Source organism: Chelonoidis abingdonii, chromosome 3, assembly GCF_003597395.2.
Source record: "Chelonoidis abingdonii isolate Lonesome George chromosome 3, CheloAbing_2.0, whole genome shotgun sequence".
In the NCBI taxonomy this organism is placed as follows: domain Eukaryota; kingdom Metazoa; phylum Chordata; order Testudines; family Testudinidae; genus Chelonoidis; species Chelonoidis abingdonii.
In genome coordinates, this window is record NC_133771.1 from 185,112,082 (window position 1) to 185,129,204 (window position 17,123).

Sequence of the window (17,123 nt, forward strand, 5' to 3'; positions counted from 1 at the left end):
TTGTTCTTTACTGGAGTTCTGCATATGGAGAGTTTGCTGGGTCAGGCCCAGAATTCATGGGTGTGATCCCCTGCTAACTCAGAATGATGTCAGAATTGCACGTTATTACTTTTATTCTATGTATGGTTAGAGTAGTTGACAATTTGATAAACAAAACATATGGTACATTTTAAGTGAAATAATGAGGTAGTGGAATAATCATGGGCCTGATTCCTGTCTCCCCAAGTACAATATAAATCAGGAGTAATGCAACGGAAGTATTGGAGATACACAACTGGCGAGATTGGAATTGGGTCTAAATGTTGCAGATGGTGGAAGCATTTTAAGCTTTATTACAGTATAATGCAAGGGAGGAATTTTAGCTAATCATTCTCCTCTCTCACTGGCATGGTTCAAGTCCAACCCCTCATCCTCTTTCTTTACAAACTCTTCACTTGAAGAAATATTCATACTTTGACTTCTCTTGTATCAGTTACTCATCCCCAGAACATACCTGGCAAAGAGGCAGTCCAAAGCTTTCAAGTCCTTACAGTATTTTCTCTTTCATGTATTTTTTTCCCAGTGATATGCTGAATAGCAACCATCTCTGTTGTTTTATAGTATACTCACCATACATGGCTTTTGAGATTGAATAATTGCCAAAGCAAAGCTGAGGTATTTAATAATTTTCAAAAGTCATTTTGGCCCTGGTCCTGCAAACACTTAAGAACATGTGTCACTTTTCTCATGTGAATAGTCTTGTAGTAAAAAAAAAAAAAAAAAATCTGCTCATGTTCATAATTACTCATGAGCATAACTGTTTCAAGATCAGAAGGGCCTTAGCATACTCAGAATACTAAATATACTGTACTACAAAGCAGTAAAGACCATCCCTTAAATATAAAAAGGAACTGCAAGATGTGTTTTTCCTCCATTAAACACCCCCACACTTTTTATCATCAGTTAATTTTTGTCTGCATAGTACTTACAGGAGTGAAGTAAGTTGTTGGGAATCTTTGAACTGCAGAACGAAACATAAACTGCCTGAGTTTTGAAAAAGAAGCAATTAAGGTCATTTGAGACACACTCTTACTGCTACTTACAGGTTTACCAACAGTTTCCACCTGCTTCTATTTCAGTATAAGAAAATGAATCTGTCGTTCTCCTAAATCTCAATAGGCAATATAACAGAAATCATTCTGTACTGGTGAAATATACTGTGAAACTAAGAGAGGTAACCATATCTTTTCCCGGTATACAGAGAAAGATTGCTAAACTACTTTTATTAATTATAATTCACTACTACTACTACTATCTATAAGGAGCCCAGTTTACAAACTCAAATGACGCAGGTATCTTAATTCATGTTTAGGCACCTGCAGATGTAAAAGGACTGTTTTTCAGAGGCGCTGAGTACAAACAACTCTCACTGGAATGAGTATTATGGCCTCAGTCCAGCAAAGCACATAAACTCATGCTTAACTTGAAGCGCATGCTTCAGATTCTGAAGTCTGTGTAACTGAAACGTGTGTTTAAGTACATGCTTATTGCATGGGCATGGGCTTAATCATGTGTTTAAATGCTTTCTCAAATCAAGGCCCTATAACAAAGATGGGAGTCAGGACACTGACTATGAGGTTGATTCATTGAAGTTAATGGGAGATTTCAATGGGCTTTGGACAAGACATAAATGGGAGTTGTAGATGCACAGTAGCACTGAAATTCAGGTAAAAATACATGAAAATAAAACAGTCTAAGAAAAAGAGAAGATAAGAACATTAATTTACTTACTTGGAAGCAAATGTGGGCACTGGAACAGGGAAAAGATCATACTGGCCTGGTGCCGTGTCAATATCCTGGAAGGAATGGGTAGTATGGACAGGACAGTGACAGGTAATCAAGGTTTGACTTCATATTACTGATTTCTTCTCTAACATCTGCAGTCACAGACACAACTCTCATTTAAATCAACAGGAAAGATATGCATGTATCTGAGGGTGGAATTTGGCTCATGTACCAGGCCTGTCATTTTATATTGCTATGGTTTAAGGGTCTGATCCTACTCAGCTATAGCTGCCAATGGCATATAGCACCTTTCATCTAAGGAGCTAAAATCTCATTCCAAGCACTGATTGGTTAAGCCTTGCAACACACCTCTGAAGAGCAGAAGAATGTTTATACCCACTTAAACATAAACATTTTTAGAGTAGGATGCTAGATTTAAATTATGCGGTTAAATTTTCAGATGTGGAGGGAACACATGTGTGCATAGCTGCAAAACCTCCACAGGGCTAGTCCAAGCAAACCCATTATATTGGTGGCCTCAGCTGAAAGACTCAAAGTTCATATATAACTTACTCTCTCTACACACTCCACTGAAACTACTATGTTGTGCCAATTGGTGAGAGGGTTCAGACAGAGGATGAAGGCCTTTCCCATGGCAATTGCAGGGGTCAGGGGAAGAGAAAGAAAGAGAGCCTGCACTCAGTGTTCTCATCCACTAGGTAATGCTTTGTTTGTATTATAAGCCATCGTCGGAACATGAACCTGTTCCTCCTTCACCTGTGACAGTTCTGCAGACATTACTAAACCTGGAGGTTGCAGGTGGCATGAGCAATACATGAGCAAATGGTGGCCAGGATCTTCTGAGAACCATCTAAGGGGTCTTTTACAGGGGAATCCTCTCTCTTCCACATCTAGCTTGGCATAGAAGCCCCTCTTGATCTCCTTCTGCCCTAGGTACAGAGCTGGTTGACATGGAAAGGAGAGACTCAAGTCCCAGAGACAGCGATATCACTCACTGGAATCTTGAGTGGGGCTGGGAGCCATCTAAAAAGTGTAACCCTTTCCTATATCTGTTGCAGGATTAAGGTATCTGACAGGAACAGGCTGAAAAGATCAAGGTGGCTAGAGTCCATCAATCAGCTGGGCTCAGCTGCTTTACTGAGCAAAATGAGGGAGCCGGAGGGGAAAGGGGAAGGTTGGTCACAAAGAAAGAAGCTCTTATTCCAGATTGCACCCATTCCAGATTGCAAGAGGTTTCTTCTCACTCAGTGACTGTTTATCTGGGGACTGTTTGTACTTTGGGAGGGCCAGCGGGTGGATCTGAAAAGCCTAGCCTGTGACAATAGCACTCATGGCTCGTCTAGTCTGGGATCAAAGGTACTTTTTTAAAATATGACACCAAAAACATATAAAATAATACATTTTAAAGTTCTAGACAGGGCACATTGTATTTAATATTTGCAAGCTGGGAGAGGTGACCTTAGGTTCCCCCTAAGACATAGCTTTGACCACTCTTTTGTTTTTACCTTATCTTTAAAACATAAGGTGCTGGGACTTTTCCTTGGTGTGCTTTTAAATGAATATGTAGCTGGCTTTTTTCCTGTCAAATCTACAAAGCTAGGAGGAATGTACGTATAAACATCTGGTAGCGTAAGATCAGCTGTTGGTTGGAAGATGGAAGGTCTCTTTCTGCCTTCTCCTTTAAAATTATATGTCGCTTTCACTGGGTTGAGCTGGGCTTCTTCAATAAAATCCCGTACTACATAAGTACCTGGCGTAGGCGTTGGCTAGTAAAAACAAACATTATTTAAGCTGAGATTCTTGTGTAGTTCTGCATTTCTACTAAAAGTGTATTTGAAATGTTATTTCGAACTGGCATTTTTTGCCTTTAACTAAATCCAGTCATCCAAAGCCTGTCAAACGCTTACATTTCAGACGTTATTGGATACTAGTCGTTTCATCTGTGAAATAGTACATGACAAATATTTCTTTTTCTAGAGAAAATAATTAAAACAGTCATTTGAACTATCAGCATGATGTTCCAACATGTAAGCTACCCACAAGAAGCATCTTTCTCTTGCTCAGAAAGACTTATGCCCAAGAACTGCAATCAAGCCTCCAATTTAAATTGCTGTAACAATGAATTTCTACATTTCAACATGACTGGCAAAATAGTGACTGCTTCCTCACTTCAAAGAACTAAATCACAACTGAACTGGAACACACCATTTGGATGACTGTTTTCATCCTTGCTTTCTACCAGTGAAAACATCCCATTTGTGTTAGGTACCAAAAAGCAGGAGGAAAAGAAGATACAAAAAATAATATAAAAAATATTGGCTACAGAACATTTCACTGTCAGTCCTGCTATAAAATGTAAAGGAGTCAGATGCATTTCTCAGTGGAAACTGCTGATTTGCTTAGGGCTCTCTTCAGCTGCAAATTACCCTGTGGCTGCTGGCCTACAGAGGTTCTCAGAGTATTCTGTGCTCCACAGCCACAGAGACTATTCCAGACTGCAAGTGATTTCTTCTCGCTCAGATGCAGCTGAAAGATGAGAATTTTGGATTTACCCAGATGACCCGAATCTGCTTCTTTCAACATATTCTCTGTATTTTCTGAAGTGCTAACATGGGAAAATAGGTAGTTTCTTGCTGGGGGTCAGCCAAGAAACACATTTTAAAGGGATTGTGTTTATGAAGGCTTGTCCCCAGCTGGCAGCTCCAAAATCAGTTGTTTTTGTAGTGTGGATTGGGCCTTTAAAAAGCAAGGTCATTTTAGACCTTATCTATCATGGGCAAATAAAGTATACTAGACCCTTTAGAACAAGAACCATCTTTCAGCATAGTTGACGCTACAAAAAAATTAACAGAGCTTGGCTGGGGATGGAGCAGGGGGTGGAGCAGAGCTGTGGCTGGGGCCAGAGCTGGGCTGGGACAGAGCAGGGAGTGTAGCTATGACTGGGGCCAGTGCTGGACTGGAGCAGAGCAGAGCAGAGCTGCAGCTAGGGCCGGAGCTGGTTGGAGCGGAGCAAGGGGTGGAGGTGGAGCTGCGGCTAGGGCCAGAGCTGGGCTAGGGATGGTGCAGAGCTGCAGTTGGAGCTGAGCTGGGGTGGAGTGTAGCTGTGACTGGGGCCAGAGCTGGGCTGGGGCAGAGCAGAGCTGCAGCTAGGGCCGGAGCTGGCTGGAGCGGAGCAGGGGGTGGAGGTGGAGCTGCAGCTAGGGCCAGAGCTGGGCTAGGGATGGTGCAGAACTGCAGTTGGAGCTGAGCTGGGGTGGAGTGGAGCTGCGACTGGGGCCAGAGCTGGGCTTGGGGAGAGCAGAGCTGTGGCAAGGGGCAGAGTGGGGCTGGGTGGTGCTCCCTCCCTGCCCCCCATGGGGCTGGCTAAGGCCCCACCATGCGCCCTCCTGAATGCAAGTCATACATTTTTAATCCATTAAGAAACTTTAGTTCTACGCACAGTCCATTCAAAGCCCATTGAACTCAGAGGAAAGATTCCCATTGACTTGAAAGGGCTTTAAATCAGGCCCCCTGTGAATGTCTAGATTATAATTTCCCAGCTCCATCTGAATTAATGAATTTCCGGCAAAAGGCTCTGCCATTCCTCCACCACTTTGGATGCAGGTGGTGTCATTCAAAGCAGTGACCTCTTGAAAAAGGTTCCAGTGCTTTTTTTAAGGGAAAAATGAACATGTTTACAATCACTGAAGGTTTAAACTCAACCTAGAAATAGAAATGAATGATAGAGAAGGATTAACCCACCCTTTCTGGGCTGGCCTTTCACCCAGTGCCTGATGATTATTAGAGCATGTGGATGTAGCGGGGGGGGCGGGGTACGGGGGAGGAGAGGAGCTTGAATGGCTCCTCCTTTTGTGTCTTCTTTTGTTTTAATATTAAGTTTAGTTTATTGTACTTGTTGTATTACTTTCGGGGGGGGAGGAAGGGGGGAATTTGCAATCTAGTATGGAGCCCCCACTTCACATATCAACAATGTGAAAGGACCAGCCCTCTGCTTCAGAGGCTAGGGAGCAGGTAGGAAATTCCACCACTACTTCATGCTCTCCTGAAACTGGAGGAGGGGAATGCCTTTCAAGAAGGGGCTGCCTGTGCTGCCAGTCAGCTCATGTGCTGCTGCTGCAAGGAGATAGCAGGCTAAGAGTCTGATTCAGGGCTGGGGACCAGATCCAGGGGCCAGCCTGTCTCCATGGCCACAACGAGCTTTCACAGCACATGATCATAATCAGCCAGGACCCAAAGGGAAGAAGGTGCTGTGATCAGTTACTGAGGGACTGATGCTGGAAGGGGCACTGGGCCTGTTCATAGAATCATAGAAGATTATATTTTATCAGATCCATAAAACAGTCACTTTTTCACGCAACACCCCTTACCTCCTTCGCACACATTCCCTCCTAACCCTCCATCTCAGCCTGAAGGGATTTGTCCTGGATACGATGTACCTGTCTGAGCAGTCTTTCAGAGTTACTTCGTATTATTAGAGCTTTAGGCTGGGCTCGTCAAAGGGGCCTACGAGAACTAGTTCCTATAGGCTTTTTTGATCATCCCTGCCTTACAATTTTCTTTTAAGACTGAATGTTAGTGAAGAGTTACTTGTTCAGGTTTTATCAAACACAGTCAGGATTCTTTAATCAGTCAAATTCTGGGCCAGATTCTCAGCTGCAGTGGCACTGGAGCAATTTTTATAGCCATTGAACAAAATTGTAAATCCTGTATATGATGGAAACCGCTTCAAGCCAGGGGATGCTCCTGCACTCCAGCACCCCTGCTCAGCTGGTACAAATCTGCAGAGTTTCATGATTTCAAAAGAACTATGCTGATGTACACTAGAGGAGGAGCAGGCCCTTTGACTTTAAATAAAGTAGCACTTCAGGAAAATTAGAAAGATGGATTATTTTCACCTTATGGAGTTTTCTCCCTGAACATTTGTTTATTTTTCCCATTTAACAGAATATGTTTAGTATGAGTTATTCAAGATCCATTTATTCTAACATATTCATGGCTACTAAGGCCCAATATTGCAAATACATGCAGTGAGCAACTTTAGTGAAGTTAGGGGGACTATTCCTGTGTGTAACATTACTCATATGCACAACTGCTTTCAGGATTGGGACTTAAAACAGTGGGTACATAATGGCTATTGTTCCCATAACAATTAGAATTTTGCATAAGTGACATAATGCTAAGAACAATGAGAAAAAGTGCTGAAAAAATATGAGCTAAAATATGCATACTCTAAGCAAGAGACTCCACCATGTATCTCTCCGTCCCAAAGGTGTTTCTCTTTCTTTTTCCTTCTCCAAGACCTATTAAGAAACAGAGATTTATTGCACAGCAGCCATATATTTCTACAATTGTTCCTTTAGGCTAAATATGACAGTTTATAGCTTATAATTATACTTTGAGATATACAGTCTATTTAAACTGTGATCCCAAACACATAACTTCATCACTTGACACAGAATTAGCCTACGTTCAAAGATTTCTTTTAGAGTAGTTCTTTGTTAAACTGAATGTTATTTTTAATTGAAACTTTTTGTATTACTGAATCATTGTATGAACTTTCCAGTTACATGATCTGAATTAGAATGAAAACTAAGTGTCTACTAAGACACAAGAACTCACGATGGGAAGAGAATTTTAAAATGGGTGCAACATCTGTGAGCATAAATGAGCATTTCTAGCAGAATCTCTTTGGTAAGTTATTTAACTTTCCCAGTGGCAGAAATGAGATGACAGTCAACCCACGGATAATAAAAATGTAGTGGAGGGGCAATCGAGATTTCCTTGTCCATACCACAGCTGAAACCATGTTAGTCAAACAACATGTCGTAACAGTGCTGTGGGCATTGGCTGACCTACTGTCTGAAAAAAGACAGTTACTCACCTTTGTAACTGTTGTTCTTCGAGATGTGTTGCTCATATCCATTCCAGTCAGGTGTGTGCACGCCACGTGCACGTTCGTTGGAGAAACTTTTACCCTAGCAACTCTCGGCGGGTCGGCTGGGCGCCCCCTGGAGTGGCGCTGCTATGGCGCCGAATATATACCCCAGCTGACCTGGACACCCTTCAGTTCCTTCTTGCCGGCTACTCTGACAGTGGGGAAAGAGGGTGGGTTAGGAATGGATATGAGCAACACATCTTGAAGAACAACAGTTACAAAGGTGAGTAACCGTCTTTTCTTCTTCGAGTGATTGCTCATATCCATTCCAGTCTGATGATTCCCAAGACTTACCTAGGCGGAGGGGTTGGAGTGAGATGTGGCAGTATGCAGAACCGCTGCACCAAAGGCTTCATCATCTCTAGATTGCTGGACCAGCACATAGTGCAAGGTGAAGGTGTGGACCGATGACCAGGTCGCAGCACGGCATATCTCCTGGATGGGCACATGCGCCAGGAAGGCGGCTGAGGAAGCTTGAGCCCTGGTAGAATGTGCCATGAGGTGGCCGGAGGGGACATGAGCCAGGTCATAGCATGTGCGGATGCATGCTGTCACCCAGGAGGAAATCCTCTGGGAGGAGACTGGCAGACCCTTCATCCGTTCTGCGACTGCCACGAACAGCTGGGGAGACTTCCGGAAAGCCTTCATCTTTTCAATATAGAAAGCGAGTGCTCTACGCACATCTAAGGAGTGTAGCTGCTGCTCCCGTCGAGAAGAGTAGGGCTTCGGAAAGAAGACCGGGAGGAAGATGACCTGGTTGGTATGGAAAGCAGACACTACCTTAGGGAGGAACGCCGGAGGAGGTCGCAGTTGCACCTTGTCCTTATGAAAGACAGTGTATGGCGGGTCCACAGTGAGCGCTCTTAGCTCAGAGACCCACCTGGCCGAGGTAATGGCCACCAGGAAGACTGTCTTCCATGATAGGTACAGGAGCGAGCAAGTCGCTAGTGGCTCAAAGGGCGGTTGCATTAGTCTGTTCAGGACCAAATTGAGATCCCAGGTAGGGGCAGGGCGACGCGTGGGGGGATAGAGGCGCTCTAGGCCCTTAATGAACCGAGAGACCACTGGGTGGGAGAACACGGAGTGACCACCTTCGCCTGGATGGAAAGTGGATACAGCCTCTAAGTGTACCTTCAGAGAGGATGTTGCCAGGCCCTGCTGCTTAAGGTACCAGAGGTAGTCTAGGACCGTGGGAATCGAGGCCTCTGAAGGAGTAACGTCCTGTGTCGTGCACCAGCAAGAGAAGCGTTCCCACTTGGCCAAATACGTAGAGCGGTGAAGGCTTCCGCTACTGAGGAATATGCTGTACTGGAGCGGGAACGAGCGACATCCACAGTTTTCCCCATTGCAGGAAGACACGCCGTCTGAGATGGAGGAGCTCGCAGGTCTGAGTGGCGACCTGCCGTGTCTTGCATGAATCAGGTCCGGAAGGAGAGGAGGGAACTTGGAGGGCCAATGGACGATTCAGAAGAGGTAGGTGTACAGTGCTTCTGGCCCGAGGCCATCAGGTTAGATCCGCTTGTCCTGCAGGCGTCAAAGCATTGTGCACCGAGGAAAATGAGCATCAAGAGTGGGTGCCCCATGCAGGAGGAATGCGTCTTGATCGACTGAGAGAGGACCCTGAAGGAGCAGAACGTCTGCAACTTCTGTCGAGCGGAGGCAGAAACAGATCTACGAGGGAAATCCCCACGCTCTGGGAAGATCGATAGACTTGAGTTCCTTATTGACCATTCGTGACAGAGGAAGGACCGGCTCAGCCGATCCGCCAGGGCGTTCCGGACCCCCGGGAGAAAGGACGCCACTAGGTCCACTTGGTGGGCTATACAGAAGTCCCAGAGTCGAATGGTCTCTTGACACAGGGGAGACGAACGGATCCCCCCCTGTTTGTTGATATAGTACATGGCCGTTGTGTTGTCCATGAATACAGATACACAACGGCCGTGAAGATGCTGCTGGAACGCCTGGCACGCAAGGCGGACTGCCCTCAACTCCCAGACGTTTATGTGGAGCGTCAGCTCCTGGGAAGACCAAAGGACCTGGGTACGAAGGCGACCTAGATGGGCCCCCCAACCGAGGGATGATGCATCCGTCGTCAAGGTCAGTGACGGCGGCTGTGGATGGAACGGCATCCCTGCGCATACCAGGGATGGATTCAGCCACCAGTCGAGGGAGCGGAGGGGGCTCGGAGGAACTGTGAGCAGGACGTCTATAGGGTCCCTGCCTGGGCGGAAGACCAAATGGAGCCACGTTTGAAAGGGTCGCATGCGGAGCCTGGCATACTTGGTCACATAAGTACATGCGGCCATATGCTCCAGTAGGCCGAGGCAGATGTGAGCCGAGGTGATTGGGGAGGCCTGCAGACCCCGGATGATTGAGACGATCGTCTGGAAGCGGGGCTGGGGCAAGTAGGCCCTGGCCTGAGTGGAGTCCAGGGTTGCTCCTATGAAGTCCAGCCTTTGTGTAGGGACCAGTGTGGATTTCTCGGTGTTGAGGAGTAGGCCCAACTGGGTGAATAGGTCCGCGATTATGCTGACGTGCTGTTGGACCTGAGTCTGAGAGGTCCCCTTGATGAGCCAGTCGTCCAGATACGGGAACACATGTATCTGCTGCCTGCGGAGGTGGGCGGCGACGACGGCCATGCACTTCATGAACACCCTCGGGGCCGTGGAGAGGCCGAAGGGAAGGACTGTGAACTGGAAGTGCTGGTGGTTGATCATAAAGCGAAGATGCTTCCTGTGCGGTGGAAAGATGGCAATATGGAAGTACGCGTCCTTCATGTCGAGGGCGGCGTACCAGTCTCCAGGATCCAAGGACGGGATAATAGTTCCCAGGGAGACCATGCGGAATTTCAACTTGAGCATCCATTTGTGGAGCCCTCGCAGGTCTAGAATAGGTCTGAGGCCTCCCTTGGACTTGGGAATCAGAAAATAGCGGGAGTAAAACCCCTTCCCCCTCTCGTCTACTGGTACCTCCTCTATGGTTCCTGCGGCAAGGAGAGACTGCACCTCTTATAAGAGGACTTGCTCGTGAGAGGGGTCCCTGAAGAGGGACCGGGAAGGGGGGCGGGAAGGCAGGGGTGAAGCAAATTGGAGGTGGTAACTTTGCTTCACTGTGCGTAGAACCCAAAGGTCCGAAGTCAGTTGGGACCACGCCGGGAGGAAGTAGGAGAGACGGTTGGAGAAGGGAGGGAAAGGATCCTGCCTTGAGACTGGTACGCCGTCCCCGGGCGCACCTTCAAAAGTTGGCCTTAGGCCCTGGTGGTGCCTTCGAGGGCCCTTGGTTCTGGCCCCGTGAGTCCGGGGTAGCGTTCGGTGAATCTACCCACTCTGTCAGGTGTTATGTTGGTATACCGGCTCAGTAGAGCCTGCTGGTTGGCCACTCGAAGTGCAAGGGCCCCCGCTGAGTACACTTTACGGCCTAGGAGGTCCATCCCTAGGTCTCCTTGGACTTGGGGCCGGGCGCTGTTTGGCCGATGGCGCTTCCTCTCGTATTGACCGGACTGGAACACCCAAGAGGAACGAGGGGGATGCCATACAAGTACTCATACCCCCGAGAGTGTGAACCATTACTTTCTCTCAACTCCTTTGCCGTCGGTGGAGTGGAGGCTTGGAGACTGCCAGGAGTGTCGGCAGTGGCCTGGATAGTTATTAATAATTGCAGTCTCCCCGGGTGGGGGCATCCGTGGTCAGGATGCTCAACTACAGGTCTCCAATCTGGGACTTCTCCACTGGGGAGGTTTAATATTTTGACCCTGCGAAGGAGGTCCTGATGTGCCCTGAGGTCTATCGGTGGAGGCCCTGAAGAGGAGGTCCCCGCCACAGCCTCGTCCGGGGAGGAGGAGGATGATACCCCGGGAATGAGAGGGTCCTGGATAGCCTCTTGCTCCTGGGGTGGTTCCTGCTCCAGCTGTCCCGAGGAGTCCGGAGGATGGGTCGCGTGCTCTTCCAACTCAGCCGCGGCGGGGCGGGAAATGGTGGCCTCTGGTGCCCGATGTTCTGACGCAGCAGAGCGGGTCTGGACTAGGGAAGCACCCTGGGCTTGATGGTATGCCCAGGGTGTCCAAAAGGACCACTGTTGAGGCCCTATGTCCTGAGGACGTGTGTCCTGAAAAACCCCCATGGGCACCTCCGTATCACAGTCTGGTCGTAGTAGCTGTCCGCCTGGGAGGATACGACATCTGCCTGGAAGGCCATGGAGGAGCAGAAAACCCTGGAGCTGAAGTCCCAACGGATCTCGCACCCCGGGACTGTGGGGACCGGTGCAGGTACGCAGAGCGGTACCGCGAGCGAGACCGGGACCTGCGACCGGGCCGGTGCCGGGAGGTCGACCGGGATCTCGAATTTCTGCGGCGTGATCTGCTCCGGGAGGAATGGTTCCTGGGTCAGTGCCAGGAGCTGGAGCGGTACCGCGAGTAGCGGGATGCGGAGCGAAAGATCGACCGGTGCCGTGATTCTGATCGGTGCCGCGAGCTCAACCGATGCCGTGGAGAGGAGCGGTGCCGGGACTGGGAGCGGTGTCGAGAGCGGGAGCGACGTCTCGACCTGGAGTGTCTGCGGGATCGTGACCGTGAGCGGTGCCGGCCTGCTACGCTGACAGACGACGGTCTAGTCTGGGTCAGCTTACCCATGGAAGGTGGTACCTCCACCGGCGGTGCCGGGGGTAGGGGCGGTGCCGAATCGGTCATGGCGATCAAGTCTTTCGCCACAGAGAACGTCTCCGGAGTAGACGACAAAGTGAGCTCTACCACAGCAGGTTCCGGGGAGCTGCCAGGCTCCGGACTCGACGGCCCTCACAGGGCTGGAGTCGACGGTGCCGGTTTAGGCGGTGCCGCGGCAGGTGTTGGTGCCGGGCGGTCCGACCTAGGCGCAGTCTCTGGCTGCGACGCAGGTGTTGTCGAGCCCGTTTGAGCCTTTGCTGTCTTCGAGCTCGGGGAGAGGGAGCGGCACGGAGTCGATTTCGGTGCCGGCTGTTGCCGGTGCCGGGAATCCTTAGGCGTACTGGCGGTGCCCGGTGCCGTAGGGGTGCCTTTGCTCACCGGCTTGCTCGAGCTCGATGCCGAAGGCAAAGGCGTCAGTGCCGCTTCCATGAGGAGCTGCCTTAACCTAATGTCCCGCTCCTTCTTAGTTCTAGGCTTAAAAGCCTTGCAAATTGAGCACTTAGAAGATAAGTGCGATTCCCCAAGGCACTTCAAACAGGAGTCGTCGGGATCTCCTGTCGGCATCGGCTGTGTTTTTTTTTTTTTTTTTTTTTTTTTTCTGCGCGGCATTGCTTGAAACCAACCGTAGCAAGCCAGGCATGGAGCTCCGGCGCCGGGTGCAAGAGAAAGGAGAGCTACCCCCCAGACCCGCTAACAAACTACTCAACTATCCAACTATACTAATGAACTACTACTGAGATCAAACTAATATAGTATATACTATGTAACTTATAGTATATATATTATTATATATAATATACTAAGAAACATCAACAACAACTAGGATATACAACCGAGAAGAAAGAACTACCGAGTAGCCTGGAAGAAGGTGGAGGTCAAGCTAAGCCGCACTCCACTGTTCCTCAACAGACCCGACACGGCGGTAAAGAAGGAACTGAAGGTGGCTGGTGTCGGCGTGGGGATATATATTCGGCGCCATAGCGGCACCACTCCAGGGGGCGCCCAGCCGACCTGCCGAGTGCTGCTAGGGTAAAAGTTTCTCCGACGAACATGCACGCGGCACGCACACACCTGCCTGGAATGGATATGAGCAATCACTCGAAGAAGAACCACATTATAGTTATGTTATAAGCCTGTACTATAGACAAGGCCCTTCATTTTTTATTTTTACTGAAAAATTCCTGGGTTTTCTGAAAGCTATTATTTGGAGGTATTATTATACTGATTATGTTAAGAAAATTCAAACATGTTCATTAATAATGAATTACTTTAATTCCTGCTACTCAAGGAATTTGGGCACTGCCAAGTCTGAGAGTTTCTGCCTGGCCAGCTGGTTGACTGCTCCACAAGGAGCTGAAGGCATATGCCTAGAGCCAAGGTAGATGACAAAACAGAACAATGGAAGGCTCATCAGGGAGAAAAACTTTTTAGAAGCCAAATGGTCACTCTACCTAGGGAGTCTGAACTGCAGAGAGAAGTGCAATTGATCCACTGTGTCAAATGAGTAGGTATAGAAACTGCCCTTATCCCCCAGTGCAAAGTACTAAAACTTCCTAGGCCACTTTAAAACCCTCAATGGATTTCCCTATCAACCTCTTTAAAAGAGGCCACCCCACTGTCATCTATTACCCTGTCCCTTTAGACTCACCGACTGCTCCAGCCCCAGAGGATGTTACTCCCTCCACTCAACAGCTGTCACTCCCAGGGAGTGTTACTCACCCTATCCCAGGCACATTAGCAAGCCCTCCCTGGCTCACTAACTAGCCTCAGGCTTAGCACTCCAAGTCAGTTCACACAGGTTCACCTGATATTCCCCTGTCAGTATTATATCCCTCAGAAAAAAAGGGGTGTAACAGCAAAGTACCTTTTCCAGTAGACTCTCAGTTTCCTCCTCAATGTTAATCCTAGTTTGGGGGGAGCGTCCACCCAACATCTTCCCTCAGTGCCTATATCCTTCCTGCCTCCACAGTAAGGGCTACTATACTGAAGGGGGAGCAGCAGGAGCCTGAGGTAGCCTACCTGGGCTGCTCCCTTCCCTACTAGCAGCCCTGTTGCTAGGAGATCACTATTCTGTGCTTTGACTGATCATTTTTGATCTTGTCATCAACTCTCAGGCCTACAGTGGGGTGATCTCCCCCATACAGTTAAATGGAAGGAGATGGCTGTCAACAAATCCCTGGAAGGACAATGCAGGCTAGTGAATAGACAAACACAACCAAGCTGCCACCCCTCATCCTCTGGAAGCTAAGTAGTTGGTTGATATTAAATTTCTGTTGAAAGGGGCCATTGTGATGTAATGCACATCATAAACACCTAACGAGGCTGGCTTTGGACACATGCAGTGTCATTACACGTCTAGGAAATACAGTCTCTTAGCTTTTTAGTTTATTCCATTGCCATCTGTTCATGACAGCCTATACAGTATATACTGCCTGCTCACCTTCCCTATATCTTGAATCCTCAGTCTAATTGCCTGTTTCCACCTCACTGATTTCTGCTAGCTTACTTTCTAAGCAATGCATCTTTTCAGGCAGCACTGCATATTGCTAGTTCTCTTTCATGGTCCTGATAGAGCAGGGGTGGGCAAACTACAGCCCATGGGCTTTGGATCCGGCCCGTGGCACCACATCCCTGCTGCCTCCGGGCAGGGGGCACAGGGGTCTATGCGTTGCCCATGCCTCCAGGCACCGGCCCCTGCAGCTCCTGTTGGCCAGGAACGGGGAACTGCAGCCAATGGGAGCTTTGGGGGAGGTATCTGGAGGCACAACAAGGGCAGTGCACATGGAGCCCTCTGCCTCCCCCTACTCCAGGGGCCGCAGTGGTGCGGGGCCGGGGACAGGGCAGGCAGGGAGCCTGCCTTGGCATGTGCCACTGCCACCCCAAAGCTGCTTCAGGTAAGCAGTGCTGGGCCAGAGCCCAAACCCCTCCTGTACTCCACCTCCCAACTCCCTACCCTAAAGCCCCCTGCCTGCACCCCAACCCTTCCCTGAGCCCCCTCATACACTCCACATCTGTCCTCTGCCCCAATCCCTTGCCCTGAGCCCCTTCCTGCGCACCACATCCCCTCCCACCCCCCCAATCCCCTACCCTAGCCCTGCATACTATTTCCCCTCCCAGATGTGGCTCTTGGCCCAAAAAGTTTGCCCACCCATAATTGATCCTCATTTTTAAATATTAGGAACATTTATCCATGCTTACCAGAAAATGTCCTTTGTTCAAGTAATAAGGTCCACACATCTATGACAGTGGGATACTTCAGCATGCTTGACACCTGGGGGTGGAACCAGATCAGTCACTGCCTCCCTCAGGTTTCAAGGCCAGAAGGGTTTATTATGATCATACAGTCTGACCTCCTGTATAACAAGCTATAGACAAGTTTGCCAACTTTCTACTTGCACAAAACTGCACACCCTTGCCCTGTCCCTTCTGAGACCCCACCCCCACTTACTCCATCCCTCCTCTGTTGCTTGTTCTCCTCACCCTCACTTGCTCATTTTCACCAGGGCTGGGGCAGGGGTGTGGAGCTGGGGATGAGGGATTTGGGGTGCAGGAAAGGGCTCTGGGCTGGGACTGAGGGGTTTGGAGGGCAGAAGGGGGAATCAGGGCTGGGGCAGCAGTGTGGGATGGAGTGAGAAGTGCAGGTTCCAGGCAGCGCTTACCTCAAGCAACAGCATCACCCCTCCAGCCCCTGGCCAGGGAGCTCTGCACACAGCCCTGTGTACATGTACCACTCTTGCAGCTCCCATTGGCTGCAGTTCCCAGCCAATGAGAGCCGCAGAGCAGCACTTGGTGCCTGGGCAGCACATGGAGTCTTCCAGCTGCTCTGAAGTCTAGGAGCCAGAGAAGGATCATGCCACTGCTTCTGGAGCTGTGTGGAGACAGGTCCTGGCTAGGTGGGTTCTCTGAGTGGTGCTTAATAGGCTGCTGCATGGTTGCTCAGTTTAAAGGGTATTTAGACACCTAGTGCTGTCCTGGGATTGGGCTGCAGGCTAACTGCCACGTAGACATGCTCTAGTAGCCCAGTTGCCAAATTATTGTTTCATCTCACTCTAATGCATTATCTCCAACACCCCTGCAGGATAGGGAAGTTCTATTACCACCATTTTATGATGGGAAACAGACACAGATTAAGGCCAGGTTGCTCAAAAGGATTTAGGCCCTTAGCTCACTGAAGTTTTAAAAACTGAGGATCTGGGCTTAAGTTGTTTGTCCAAGGTGTGTCAGATCTGCAGCAGAGCAGGGAATTCATCATAGGTATCCAAGTCCAGTGATAGAGAGCCCTAATCACTGGACAAGCCTTCCTCTCTTGAATAGATGCTTAAGCCAGATGCAGAGCTATTTAGCCTAGTGTGGATGTTGAAAGATGATGCTGGATTTATATGAGACCCATGTGTTTGGGCTGGAGGAGTCCCTCCCCCCACCACTCAGTAAGGGGTAGCTCTGGTGCAGGTTTAACTATGTTTGTAGCTAGTGGGTACTTTTAGTAAGAGAAAGGTGTATCACACTAAAAAGTAGCAACATCCAGTGTATTGAGAAAGTCCTATAGGAAGTTTTTAAGCATGCTGCTCCAGTTAGTCCATCAGTACCCTCAATAATTTAGTTCACTGGCCTTGTTTCAAGCTCTTTCAGGATATGTACACACACAGTTTACTCATGAATAGCTGTTGTGTACAAAGTATCTAAATTATGTTGGTTTTAGGTAATCAATGTGCCTGTTAGATTTGTGTAACATTAAGACACAAAATG

At 48.6% G+C, this 17,123-nt stretch overlaps 1 protein-coding gene across 2 annotated transcripts in view; it reads right to left on the minus strand.

Annotated features, from left to right (window-relative positions):
* STPG4 (sperm-tail PG-rich repeat containing 4) overlaps positions 1–15,640 on the minus strand; it is a 33,852-nt gene extending 18,212 nt beyond the window's left edge. The window contains exons 1-5 of one of the 2 annotated variants that reach the window (XM_032768919.1): positions 14,242–14,310; positions 7,014–7,085; positions 3,291–3,551; positions 1,771–1,835; positions 969–1,023 (exon numbers count right to left, since the gene is read on the minus strand). In XM_032768919.1, the coding sequence (XP_032624810.1) occupies positions 969–1,023; positions 1,771–1,835; positions 3,291–3,551; positions 7,014–7,085; positions 14,242–14,310 (522 nt within the window). Of the gene's footprint in view, positions 1–968; positions 1,024–1,770; positions 1,836–3,290; positions 3,552–7,013; positions 7,086–14,241; positions 14,311–15,575 lie in introns of those variants that run through there. The other variant, XR_004372110.1, reaches the window with a different exon arrangement.
* Positions 15,641–17,123: the final 1,483 nt, after the last annotated feature.